Source organism: Triticum urartu, chromosome 3, assembly GCF_003073215.2.
Source record: "Triticum urartu cultivar G1812 chromosome 3, Tu2.1, whole genome shotgun sequence".
Lineage (NCBI taxonomy): Eukaryota > Viridiplantae > Streptophyta > Magnoliopsida > Poales > Poaceae > Triticum > Triticum urartu.
In genome coordinates this window covers 432,344,990-432,358,129 of record NC_053024.1, presented here as the reverse complement: position 1 = coordinate 432,358,129, position 13,140 = coordinate 432,344,990, and the positions used below count along the sequence as shown (strand labels likewise).

Here is a 13,140-nt window from a genome sequence, read left to right as displayed (position 1 = left end):
CATGATGTACAGCTCAGTGCCGGCATCCGAGACCCCAAACTTGGCCTCGAGTGCGTCCCACATATCTTTTCCATTGTCAATTGATGCATAAGCATCAACTATGTTCTCACCAAGAACACTCAAGAGAGCAGCCTTAAACAGAGTATCCATTTTCTGAAAAGCTTGTTCCTGTTGGGCATCAAACTCCCCTTCAGGTTTGCCAAGCATGGCATCATAGCAACTCATGGTTTGAAACCATAAGACTGCTCTCACGCGCCACCTCTTATAGTGGATACCCTCAAACATAGGAGGTCTCATGGAAGCAGCAAAACCACTTGGGGTAAATTGCCTATAATAAATGTTTTTGGATTGTTGGAAATATGAGCAATTTACCAAATGATTTTATTAATAGAAATATTAGATAAAGCATGACTAATATAACATGGATAAAAGTAGTCATGCGATCTGACAGAGAGAAGGTAAATAACATCTTCATACATGAACTGCAACCAAACATGTCTAAAGCAGATAGTAGAACAGGTTGCATAAATGGCGTAGAACCTAACATATATAGGACAGACACTAGACCAAAGAACTGCGAGAGTACCTCTAACAGAAAGAGCAAGAACACGTACGGGACAGCAGCAGCAGTACTGGACTTGGGGTCGGTGTCCTTGCCAGCCATGTCATCGAGAAGGTTGTCGACGTCGGGGAAGAAGTCGTCGTCGGGGAAGTCGTCGTCGGAGTCCGGGGCATCCATGACGAAGAAGTCAGTAGTCGCGCTGAGTGCTCCCCAAAAACCTTATCACCCTTCTCCCGTACAGGACTCAAAAGGTGCGGTTCTGGAGGCCTACTGTCCTGACCTGCGGTGCACGCCGCAAGCCGGGATGGGGAAGAACGTAGCAGCAGCGCAGTGCTCGGAACCTTGTGGCGAGAGGAAGAGGAGTTTCTGGTGTGTCTCTCTGGAGAGGAGCGACCTCTCTTATATAGGCACAGGAGAAGGACACGAACAGGCTGCGACGGGAGGTGAAGCAACGAAGGGAGATGAAGCGAACAGACAACACGCGAAGAGGTGCGCCGTTCGTATTCAGTCTCCACTACAGCAAAACGTTTCAGCTCCTGTGTGACCGTTCATATACCCGTCGTGCGTGGCAAAAATCTAGACATCGGCTCGGCTCATTCCCGCAATCCGCATCGCGGTGCGTCGTGACGAGGCGTGGCGTGGCGAGGCGGGCGGCGGAGGAGGAGCACGCGTGGATGTCCCTCTTGTTCTCATGCTCATACATGTGGGGAAAGAGCCTCCCTTATAAAGAGGTCCAACTCCCTCTAAACTAGCAATGTGAGACTAAACTTTAGTTCCACCTCTTGTCTTGCACGAATGGGCTGCGTGGGCCTCTAGGATTTATTAGGAATTTCTGAAACTGCTATTGGGCTAGGCCCAAAATAGACAAAATTCCAGCACCCACCTCTCATCAGAGTGGAACCCCCGGCTGATGCTTCATCAGGAGGGCAAGGCGGCGCCTCCGCCTTCGTGAAGCCCATGTGGGTTCAACAGAGGTCCTCGAAAAAGAAGAACCGGGCAATACACCGATTGTGTACGCCGGTATCGCCTAGGCGGTGGCCTTTATGGGACCCAAGCGGCGGTGGACTCCTGTGTTCTACTTCTCCTTGATGATGGCGGCAGACGAGGAGGTGCCGGCCACTGGCTCGTCGCTCTCTCCGCACCACCCGGCTTCTGCCTCTGCCTGCATGGCGCGGTCGCATGCACGATAGGCGCGGTCAGACGCACGGGAGGCGCAGTCGTCTATGACAGCGATGATGCCCGTGCTGCCATGCTCCCCGCCGTGCCGGCGTGGAACAACTCGCTACTCCTCATCGAGTGGGCCTGGAGCGGCGAGTTGTTGAACCACATGGTGGCTTGGGCGGCAACTTTCTCCGCCGGGTGAGGTGCGGAAGGTGGAGCAACGAGCTGCCTCGCTCGTATCTAGCGGGCTTGGTGGGCCACCCAGTCGGCTTATATACCGGAGAACTGCTCTTCGGATGCCATCAGAAGAGTGGTGAAGGAGGAGATTGGGGGAGCGGCAAAGGGGTGTGGTTCTTGCCCCACGTCTGCCCTCGTTTAAATCGAGGGCAGACGGTAGGAGTTTGGCCTACATTGCAGTTAAAGCCGGCCCGCTCATGAACGGACGTGTGGCCGGAGTAGGTTTCTCGGCTTCCACGCGGGGTTAATGAAGGTGTATGAATGCGGCGAGGATGCGTGTTCAGCCGGGCATGCAGCGGACGGCGCCCTCAGTCGGTGCACCGCTTCAATGGCAGAGGCAGTGCGAGGTCACGTCTGCCCTGAGCCGTCTTTAATACGGAGCGGCGCGCTCTACAGCGGCGCGCTCTACAGCGGCATGAATGCGGACAGCTGGCGCCGGAGGGGAGCACGCGCTGGAGGAGGAGGCATTTTTTGCTGGGCTAGAACGGTCAGAAGCGGGCTTGGGAACGGTCCGGACTCCCGCAATCATCAAGGAGAAGTAGAACACAGGAGGGCAAGGCGGCGCCTCCGCCTTCGTGAAGCCCATGTGGGTTCGACGGAGGTCCTTGAAAAAGAAGAACCAGGCAAGACACCGATTGTGTACACCGGTATCGCCTAGGCGGTGGCCTTTATGGGACCCAAGCGGCGGTGGACTCCTGTGTTCTACTTCTCCTTGATGATGGCGACAGACGCGGAGGTGCCGGCCACTGGCTCGTCGCTCTCTCCGCACCACCCGGCTTCTGCCTCTGCCTGCATGGTGCGGTCACATGCACGATAGGCGCGGTCAGACGCGCGGGAGGCGCAGTCGTCTATGACAGCGATGATGCCCGTGCCGGCGTGGAACAACTCGCTACTCCTCATCGAGTGGGCCTGGAGCAGCGAGTTGTTGAACCACATGGTGGCTTGGGCGGCAACTTGCTCCACCGGGTGAGGTGCGGAAGGTGGAGCTGCGAGCTGCCTCGCTCGTATCTAGCGGGCTCGGTGGGCCACCCAGCCGGCTTATATACCGGAGAACTGCTCTTCGGATGCCATCGAAAGAGTGGTGAAGGAGGAGATTGGGGGAGCGGCGAAGGGGTGTGGTTCTTGCCCCACGTCTGCCCTCATTTAAATCGAGGGTAGACAGTAGGAGTTCGGCCTACATTGCAGTGAAAGCCGGCCCGCTCATGAATGGACGTGTGGCCGGAGTAGGTTTCTCGGCTTTCACGCGGGGTTAATGAAGGTGTATGAATGCGGCGAAGATGCGTGTTCAGCCGGGCATGCAGCGGACGACGCCCTTAGTCGGTGCACCGCTTCAATGACAGAGGCAGTGCGAGGTCACATCTGCCCTGAGCCGTCTTTAATGCGGAGTGGCGCGCTCTATAGCGGCATGAATGCGGACAGCTGGCGCCGGAGGGGAGCACGCGCTGGAGGAGGAGGCATTTTTTGCTAGGCTAGGACGGTCAGAAGCGGGCTTGGAAACGGTCCGGACTCCTGCACCCCTCCCCCCACTTTTGTCTCTGGTTTGCAGGAGAAATCGTATCCGAACAACCTCGCAGATCGACACAGATCGATATTGAATGACTTTCACGGTCCGAACAACGCGGTCCAAACGGTTACGGAAGGTTTACAGATCGGCCTTGGAAATGCCCTTAGTCTTTCTTTGGTTCATGGGACGACATATCATAAGAATTGAAAAAGCTACAGGAAGCGTGATGTATCTCAAATCTTATTTATGAATAGGTGTAAAAAAGAGAAGTCATTTGGTTAACAAGATATAATTTAATTCATTGAATCTCACTTGATGTTTCTTTTTCTTTGAAATACGATGGATATAAATCAATCCCGTATAGGAATATAATTCTATTCCTACAAAGCAAGCACACTAAAGGAAAATTTTCTACAAAAACCTTATTCAGAATTTCTTTTTTTCGAGAAAACGCAAAAGAGTTGCGTTTCATTGCATTGAACAGGAAGACATCAGGGATACAACCTCCAGAAAGGAGGGACACACACGCGCGCGCACGCGCACACACACACGACCGTCCTCACCAAGTGACTACAGCTAGGTGAGGAGGGGCCCTCAACTACAGACACGCAACGACATTAGGCCTCGCCCAGCCTTGCCTCCAGCCAAAATGGCGAAGCACCGAGACTCGGAGCAATAGGGCAGCATCACTGCCATTGCCAGGCACTTCCAGGGACGAATGCAGCTTTAGGACCGCCCAAGCCGACGTACCTCGCACCCATGTGTCTAGAGAGTCGGCGGGTGAAAAGCAGGGCCTGATTGGAACTGGTGTAGCATTCATTGGGGAGCGCCGGCGCAGGCAAACGTTGCGACCTGCTCCTTGTGTAGCAGTCTACGCCAGAGCGATGCATCGCCAACCACTATCTGCCGCATCAAGTACTCCACTTGCAGCCAAAGCAGCGCCATCAAGAGGGGAACGGCGTTGAGACGCCGCCGCTGCCCGGTCCGGGAGGCCGGACCTTGGATTTCTCCCGATGCTCGAGGAGGAGGTCTGGTCAGGGTCATGCCAACGCCTCCAAGGAGGTGACGACACCCTCGGGCTTCGCCGTTGACAGCGCAGGCCATCGCCGCGTGGGGATTTCGCCCCGACCCAAGGACGAAGACCTCAGATGCAATGGCAGACCGGACATGGCGAGGAATCGTCGGAGAAGACCAACACACATGGGGGAAGCCTAGAAACGTTGTCGTCGCAGGAGTGAGCACCGACCAGCGCAGCTCCAGCAGGCCGGCAGCCGCGCTGGCCCGCAGCCTCCGCCACCAGGATCCGTCGGGGCACAGCGGAGCAGCAACCGTCAAGGTCGCCGCGCGCGTGCTTACTAACCCAGCGGCAACCGCCGGCGGCGGCCGGGAGGGGTGGGAGGAGGGAGGGGGGTGGGGGGGGGCAGAGTGATTGTCGCCGGCCTGGGCGGGCTCATGCGGCCCAGATCTGGGCGCCCTCAACTCTGCCGCAGCATCAGCGGCCGGCGGCCGCCATGGCAGCGCCACCGCGCACACAGTCCACGCCATCTCGACCTCCCCGTGAGCAGACGGCCGCCCACCGCGCGCTCCCGCCGCTCCAGCGCGCCCAGCAGCAGCGCGCGAGCACACGAACGAGGGCCCCGCCGCCGCCGCCCACCGGTGAGGGCTTTGCCCGCCGGCATCCTCCGGCGACGGCAAGGGGAGGGAGGGGAAGGAGGGGAGCCTGGGCGGCGGCTAAGGTTTCGCCTCCCGAGTCACCCTTGGGAGCGACGCCGGGGCTCTCAAATCAGTACCTATCTAGAATTTCTACAAAATTCATGTAAATCAAAGCAGGACTTCGCTTCCTCCACCGCTTTCAATAATAAAGAGCAACTATAACCCTATTGATTTATATTCGCAAAAAACACTATTGATTTAGAAATAATTGTTCACATACAACATCCGTAGCCGCCGAATAATTATATACAGTATTAATCGTTTTGTACTAGCATGCATCTTGATGATCTATCAGGCAGTTCTTAGTACTACTTAGGAAATTTTATTTCTCAGCCGGAAAATAATATGAAAACTGATATGAGAAACACACGTGAACTTGAAACATTAAGTAAATTAGATACTAGCCTGCAAAAATCCACAACTACCAGAAACAAACCAAATCAATATATCTACTGCTTCAAGGGCTATAAATTTCATTGACAATTTGGTTAATTCGAGGTATTTTTCAATTGATCTACATGACTTCCAAACCATAATTATAGTACAAACAATACTAGTATAAAAGAAAAAAAATAGGGAAAGTCCTATTTTGGTCGCGAGCTCAAATGCTCGGTCATGAACCGGAAAATCCGAGGTTTTTTGGGTGGATTTTTTGAAAAAAGAAGTTTTTTTTGTGACAAACTTTGATAGATGTTTGAGTGCACTCAAAGTTTAATCATGGAATGACATTGCTGGAAACTTGTTTTTTAAAGACTTCCACAAATGCCATTCCATCCCCACATGTTAATATAATATCTCAACTCTTATAAAAAATTGAGTTGATGATGATGGTGTGCCTGCCATCTTGCAATATAGATTGTCCGATCTATATCTGACGGATATAAAGTAAACTATGACAATTTTACAAAAAGATACCCGCACCTCTCTCCACATTTGCATATAAGGCCTTCCCTTGTTCATCCGTATCTCCCACAACCTCATTGTTGAGCAATTAAAAAAGGAAGCCTCTGAAACAATCTGGCATGATGGCCTCTGCCGGTATCGTCCATCCCCATGCCTCCGCTCAGTCCGACCACCAATCACCACCACGACCCACTCCTCCTCACCTTATCTCTCCTCTTTCTCGAGATATCATTAGTTTTTACACATGGGATTACTCCCGCATGGGTCAATCACAACAGATGTTTTATAAAAGAAATGCATCTTGATGTTCCGTGCAATGCACGGGCATCTTGCTAGTTCTTTCTAAAACTTGCCAGTCGATACACTTTCGCTAGTCAAAATTTTGGTGTGCCAAAATTTGCAACAAATTAGCAGGTCAGTTGCTAGATAACCAATTCATTCGGAAGTCAAAATTTGACATCAAACGGAGAATGCCCTTTAGAAAATTGTTTGTCAAGTGAATGTAGTTTTGCGGAAGTCAAATCCCATATGAATACGACGAGTCCCCATTCTTCCGGGTGAAGAATAACTGTAAAGATCAATCAAATTATTTTGTATAACTTTTTGACAAAAAAATTGTTTGTGTCTTCTGATTGTGAGCAATGTTTCACATATTTTTTTACCTTGGCCCAAACAATAAAAGGAAAGCTTTTGAGAGCATTGATTTATTTTTTTGCTAATTAGATATGTCATTTCTTCATGAAATTTTGTACACAATGAGAAGATATGAACATGTTTATCGTAAAAAAGAAAGTATTACTTTTTTTTTCAAATTTAATGTCCATCTGAGATCATGCGAAGTCGAGCTCCATTTTTATTATCCGACAAAATAGGGAGTGTTGAAATAGAAATATATCTTTGTTTGATGTCTTCTTCGCCATTTTTTCCAATAACTAGTGGATGTTTTTTCAATGCAATTTTTTGCCAATATAAACTCCTGCGTTCGTTTTTCTTAAGCACACACCGTAGAACAATAGTTATATGGTAATTTTTATTAATAAAAAGTATGTTATATTGAGGAAGAAAGAAAGGATGAAGCTAAAAAGAAGATCATACAAAAGGAAGAAATAGCTTATCCAACTCCAGTTTTTGGGAACAAGATCATCATGCAGTTAGAAGGTAGTATGAGCCAGCCAAGACTTGAATTCTGCAGAAAATTTGCTCTTGATCTTTATTGCTAGAAGCTTAAGTTCCTTTTTGAGAGTGAATCTCCCAAAGTTTACTGCCCATTGGCGCTGCCTATAATCACATCAAAGAACTACCAATTTCGAAAAATTATGAAACACTACTGCCAAACACTTGAATATTTTTTTGAATATTTTGAAGGCTCCCTTCCCTATATACTCCTGATACTTCCGCGGCGTCTACTTCACGCTTCCCTAAACCCACTGGCACAGCACAGGCGTGCCCACACTCTCTCCTCTCACTTCCCAACCCAAACCCCTGCACCTCTCCCTCCAAACCGAATCAAACACAAGCATCCAAAGAGCCGCTGCCACCCACGCACTCTCTTCGCCTAGCCGCGCCGGTCTCCATGGCCGCCGTCGCCCCCGATGCCGGAGAGTGGTCCGCCGCTGCGCGGCTCCGCCTCGTGTGGCGCGTCGTGCGGGCGGCGGAGCTCCTAGCCCTGTCCGTCGTCCTCTCCCGCTCCTTCCTCCGCCTCCCCTACGCCGCGTCTGCGGCCTCCTCTGCCCTCCGCCTCGCCGCCTCACTCCTCCTCCACCCGCGCTCCATCTTCGTCATCGCCAACGCCATCGTGTTCCTCCTCTACGTCTTCTCGCGCCGCGACCCGTCGTCCTCTTCCTCTGCCTCCGACCAGGACGCCCAGGACCAGTTCCTTTCCTTCACCGCCACACCGCTCCTGTCGCCATCGACCACAGAGGCGCCGGCTCTGGCGCCCGAGACGGACGCGGTGTTCGAGGACAAGCAGGCGGTGCACGTGACGGTGCGCGCCCCGCGGCGGAGCAGGTCGGAGAAAATCGGCGCCGGAAAGCATGGCGGGAGGAGGAGGGCGGGATCGCCTGATATGCGTCGGTCTGATTCGGAGAACGGCCAGAGGCGGCGGTCGACCTCGTCGGCGGCCCCAGAGGAATGCGGTGCGGAGGACGAGGAGGAGGAGTTCCGGAGGGCAGTCGAGGCGTTCATCGCCAAGCAGCAGACGCGGTTTCACCGCGAGGAGTCATTTGTCTTGGTCGCCGGCGCCGGAGACGATGCTCAGGCGATCACCGTAGCTGTGAAGTGACGAGGGAGTTGGCAACAGTGAGCGCGGGGAGGGTGACGAGTGTGAAAGGATGGATCGGTGTGCAAAGAATTTGTTGGTGCCTTGTTTAGTGTACAAGTTTTGCCTTTTTGCTTCTTGTCTTTCTAGCATCTGAATATGTTTCTTTTCTCCACTTGCTTTCGGGGCGTCTGTGATTGACTGATAGCTACCGCCGATCGATGGACTAGATTACTCAATTTTAGACCTTCGCCGCTACATGTTGTCGGCCCACGACTCTCGTGCATGAGTAAATTGCATGTTTCATCCTTGTACTCGCTGGTCTGTAATAAAACCATCCTCATAGTTGAAAAATGCTCTAATACGGTCCCGAGACTTGCAAATACGTAACATACACGGTCCTGTGTACATTCTATTATACATTGGGCCCTTTCAGCCCTGCCACGTCAGCGATTGGAGCTGGTCCAGCCGAACCAACTGACCTATGTTTCCATCGATCGACCCCCGAGAATTTCGTAGGCCTCTGTTCGTGGGTAGTTCTTTCCCGAGAACTATGTAGCCTGGGGCGGCGGAGGGTTTTGATCGGCGGCGGAGATCACGGCCGTGGGTGATAGTCAGCGGCGGTCTCGAAGGGAGGCAAAGGCGTTGGCATCTATTGATGTGAGCGGCGCCGATGCCACCCATACAACGGCAGGAGAAGGGGCTCATCCCAGCATATGGTATGTTAATACGTAAAGTTCCCATGATGTGAATGCTTTTTCCCCCTTCTGTTGATGGAATCACTGGCTGAGTTGATAAATGATGATTACAACAGTCTTTCTGGTGGCTTAATGAACCTTAAATCACTTGTATATACTCCATAGCTAGCTTTGTATGTCATAGGCTGCTGCTGCTGATCATCCTAGTTTTCATGCCATTTACAAAGAGTCAAAGACTGTACCCTTGATCAAAGACATGTATGAACTGCTCAGCTGGTCAATAACACGTTTACTTTTAATTTCATCCGCTTATATATGTGATGTTCTAAACAAAATGTTGACCTTAGTCAGTCATCCACACAAGCAGAAACATGGTGAATTGACCCCAATGCGCCGAATAATTTCTTGGAATAGTTGACTGCATTGGCATTAACCAAGTTAACAAATACAGTAATTTAATTTAACGCTACTGGTATTAGGATGGTACAGTTTTGCTGCTATACAAAGAAAAGTTAAGAACTGTAGCATTCAAAATTGAGCTAGCTTAGTAAAGAAAATTTATGACTTTTATGCACTGGTTTGCTTACGGTTTACACAAAATCAAGGTTTCATCATGAACTGTCTAAAACTCTGTTTTTTGTGCATTTAACAGAGCAAGGCGGTGATCTCTTTACTGCGGAGTTCATATTTGGGGGATTTTTTCATGGCAGTGGAAGTAACAGGGCATATCTGAATGGCCACAAAGTGTGCTATGATTTCTGTGATGCTAGTGAAGCTTGTATGCAGATGTTGTATGAGTTAGTAGAGCACTTGGGGTATGAGACTGCTGGGAGAATTGCTATTTACTTGTTGTTGCCTGGCATGCAAATGAATGAAGGTGGATTAAAATTGTTGTCAAGAAACAATGATACAAACATTATTAAGGAAGTGGTCAGAGAGGGGTACAAATATCTCATGTTTTATCTGGATCATGAGGATACCTATGGTGCAGGAGGATGTGATGATGTGGTTGCAAACCCTTGTACTCATCTGCCTCTTGTGATCAATCTAGAAAAGAGTAGCAGAGACGGAAGTACTATTCAGCATAGCCGTGTTGTTGTAGAGGAGAACACAAATGATCTGGTGTATGCAGGTGATAGTACTTGTGAAGGAACAAGTAGTGACAACAGATGCAGAAGAAGCAAAAGAGCTATCATTGAGGAGGAAGAAGATGAAGAGTGTGATTCTGATAGTGATGACTCTGATTATGATCCAGAAGAGCTTGTGGACAGTGACTATGACCTGCAGGATGGGGACGATGACTTGGTGATGGATGAGTCACATGCTGCTGGTGATGAGAAGAAGGGTAAAATGAAAGGGAAGAAGATAGTTGAAGATGACAATTCTGAAGATGAAAAGCTTGAAATGCCAGAGTCATACGATGAGGAAATGAAGTTCAAGTTCAAGCATTTCACAGGAAGAAGATTTGCATGAGCCCAAGTTTCATGTTGGGCAGGTTTTCTCGTCAATAGAACTGGCTAGGAAGGCAATTAGGGAGTATAGTTTCAAGGAGAGACTTGGCATAACATTTCCAAAAAATGATAAAACAAGGATTGGAGCAAAGTGTACCGATGGCTGCCCATGGTATTTGTATGCGTCGTATGACAACAGAACAAAGGGAATTATGGTAAAAACGATCAAAGATGAGCACACTTGCAGCAAGAAGTGGCAAGTGAGAGCCTTTACGGCAAGATACATAGCAGAGAAATATGTTGAGAAGATCAGAGCAGATGAGAAAATGTCAATCAAGGGTTTAGGAGGATTGATTCAAACAGAGTGGAATATGAGGATTCATAGGCACAAGCTATGGAGAGCAAGGAAAATTGCATTGAACACAATATATGGGGATGAAATAGCACAATACAGGAAGTTATGGGACTATGCAGCAGAGTTAAGGAGATCCAATCCTGGGAGTACATTTTTCATTGAAGTTGCTGATGATGGAATGTTCCAGAAGTGTTACTTCTCGTTTGATGCTTGCAATAGGGGATTTTTGTGTGCTTGTAGGCCTGTAGTCGATGGTTGTCATTTGAAAACTCAGTTCGGAGGCATTCTATTGACTGCTATTGGGATGGATCCGAATGATTGCATATATCCTGTGGCCTTTGCAGTAGTGCAAATTGAGAACACGGAGTCATGGAGGTGGTTTTTGACTTCTCTAAAAGAATATTTGGGCATTGTGAAAACCTCTCCTTGGACAGTAATGTCTGACAAGCAGAAAGTGAGTGTTCTTTACATAGAAAATACTTCTCAGTTTATGTTCTTTACATGCATATGCTGCTGACTATAGCTCTTTACATACTGAGTGCTAATGTATATATTTGCAACAAAATTCATTCCCAGGGATTAATTAAGGCAGTTAGAGAACTCTTTCCTGATTCAAGGCATAGATATTGTGTGAGACATATCTGACAGAATTTCAATAAAATTTTTAAAGGAGATATATTGAAAAACCAGTTATGGAGATGTGCTAGAAGTACTACACATGGTCAGTGGAGGGAGAACATGAATAGAATGTTAATTCTAAAAAAAGGGGCTCATGATTGGTTGGAGGAGTTAGACCCTAAAACATGGGTGAGGGCATTTCAAACTGAATTCCCAAAGTGTGATGTGTTGCTGAACAATAATTGTGAAGTGTTCAATAAGTATATCTTAGATGCAAGAGAACTGCCTTTGTTAAGCATGATTCAGAGGATAAAAGGGCAATGCATGGGGAGAATATGTGCTAAGCAGGGGGAATTCCAAAAGTGGTCTGGTTCTATATGCCCGAAAATCAGAAAAAGACTTAATATGCATATTAATGCAGCAAATACTTGCATTGCAGATCCAGCTGGAATGGGCATCTTTGAAGTGGATGATAGAGGTGTCCAGTTCAGTGTTGACATAAACATGAAGAAATGTAGTTGTAGGAGATGGGATTTGACAGGGATTCCTTGCTGTCATGGTGTTTTAGCTTGCAGGTATGAGAAGATTGCTCCAGAATCAATGGTGCACAAATGCTACTCCATTGAGACCTACGGCAAGGCATATGAGCACATAATTATACCTTGCAAAGATGTAAGTGAGTGCCAGAGCATGTATGGAAAGGAAATACTTCCTCCCAAAGTAAAGACAAAGAAAGGAAGAAAACAAAAGAATAGAAGGAAACAACCTGAAGAGAAAGAGGGGAGGGCTGGGAGGAAAGTTGGGAGGGGTGGGGCTGTTATACATTGTAGCTATTATGGAGGTGCAAGACATAACTTTGGTGGGTGCAAAGATTTCAAACTTGGCCTTAAACCAAAGAAAAGGGGACAAAAGAACAGAGTGAGAGCAGAGCCAGAGATCTCCTCCGATGAAGAACCTCCTGTCATAACGCAGGTATAATAATTCTTGAATTATATCTATCATCTTTTCACAATTTATTTACTAATTATCTGATTTCACATTTAGGAGCAAAACTTGCAAACTATGGAGTTGGCACAACATGATCCACTTTATTATGAGGATACTGTCATTTCTTCATTGATGGAAGAGGTATAGTAGAATTGACCTTTGTCTGCTTATTTATACTTGAGCTTTGTCTGCCTATTATTATTGAGATTTGTTTGTTTATTAATACCGAGCTTTGTTCGCTTATATACTTGCAGCATCAAGCAAGCCAGAACATGGAGCAACATGAACCAGGCCCTCTACCTGGATCTTCTTTTATTGCAGATCATGTCCAGAGCGAACCCCCTGTGCAACCAACTACTATAACAAAAGAGGGGAATGTTATTAGAAAGAGAGAAGTTGTAGCATTAGCTAAACTAAAGGCAGCAGCTAAGAAAAGAGAAATTGCAGACCAGGTAAAATTTGATGCAGCAATGGAAAAGCTTAGATCTAAAGAGTTGAAGATTTTGCAAGCTGGGCAGAAGAGGAAAGAGGAAGCAGAAGCAAAAAAACTAGAGAAAGAGGAGAAACAGAAAGCTTTGTTGCAACAAAAACAATTGGTTGCTGAATTAAAAAGAAAAGCAGCTGAGGAAAGGAAGCAAAAGGCACACCAGGAAAAAGAAGCAAAAAAAACCTAGCAGATGCCAAAAAGCAAGCT

At 48.2% G+C, this 13,140-nt stretch overlaps 1 protein-coding gene and 1 pseudogene across 1 annotated transcript; one reads left to right on the top strand and one right to left on the bottom strand.

Annotated features, from left to right (window-relative positions):
* Window positions 1-4,504: 4,504 nt before the first annotated feature.
* Window positions 4,505-5,143, bottom strand: LOC125548434 (annotated as a pseudogene).
* Window positions 5,144-7,503: 2,360 nt separating this feature from the next.
* LOC125548433 lies at window positions 7,504-8,512 on the top strand. The gene has a single exon (XM_048712026.1). The coding sequence runs from the start codon at window positions 7,654-7,656 to the stop codon at window positions 8,359-8,361; it is 708 nt and encodes a 235-aa protein (XP_048567983.1). The 5' UTR covers window positions 7,504-7,653; the 3' UTR covers window positions 8,362-8,512.
* Window positions 8,513-13,140: the final 4,628 nt, after the last annotated feature.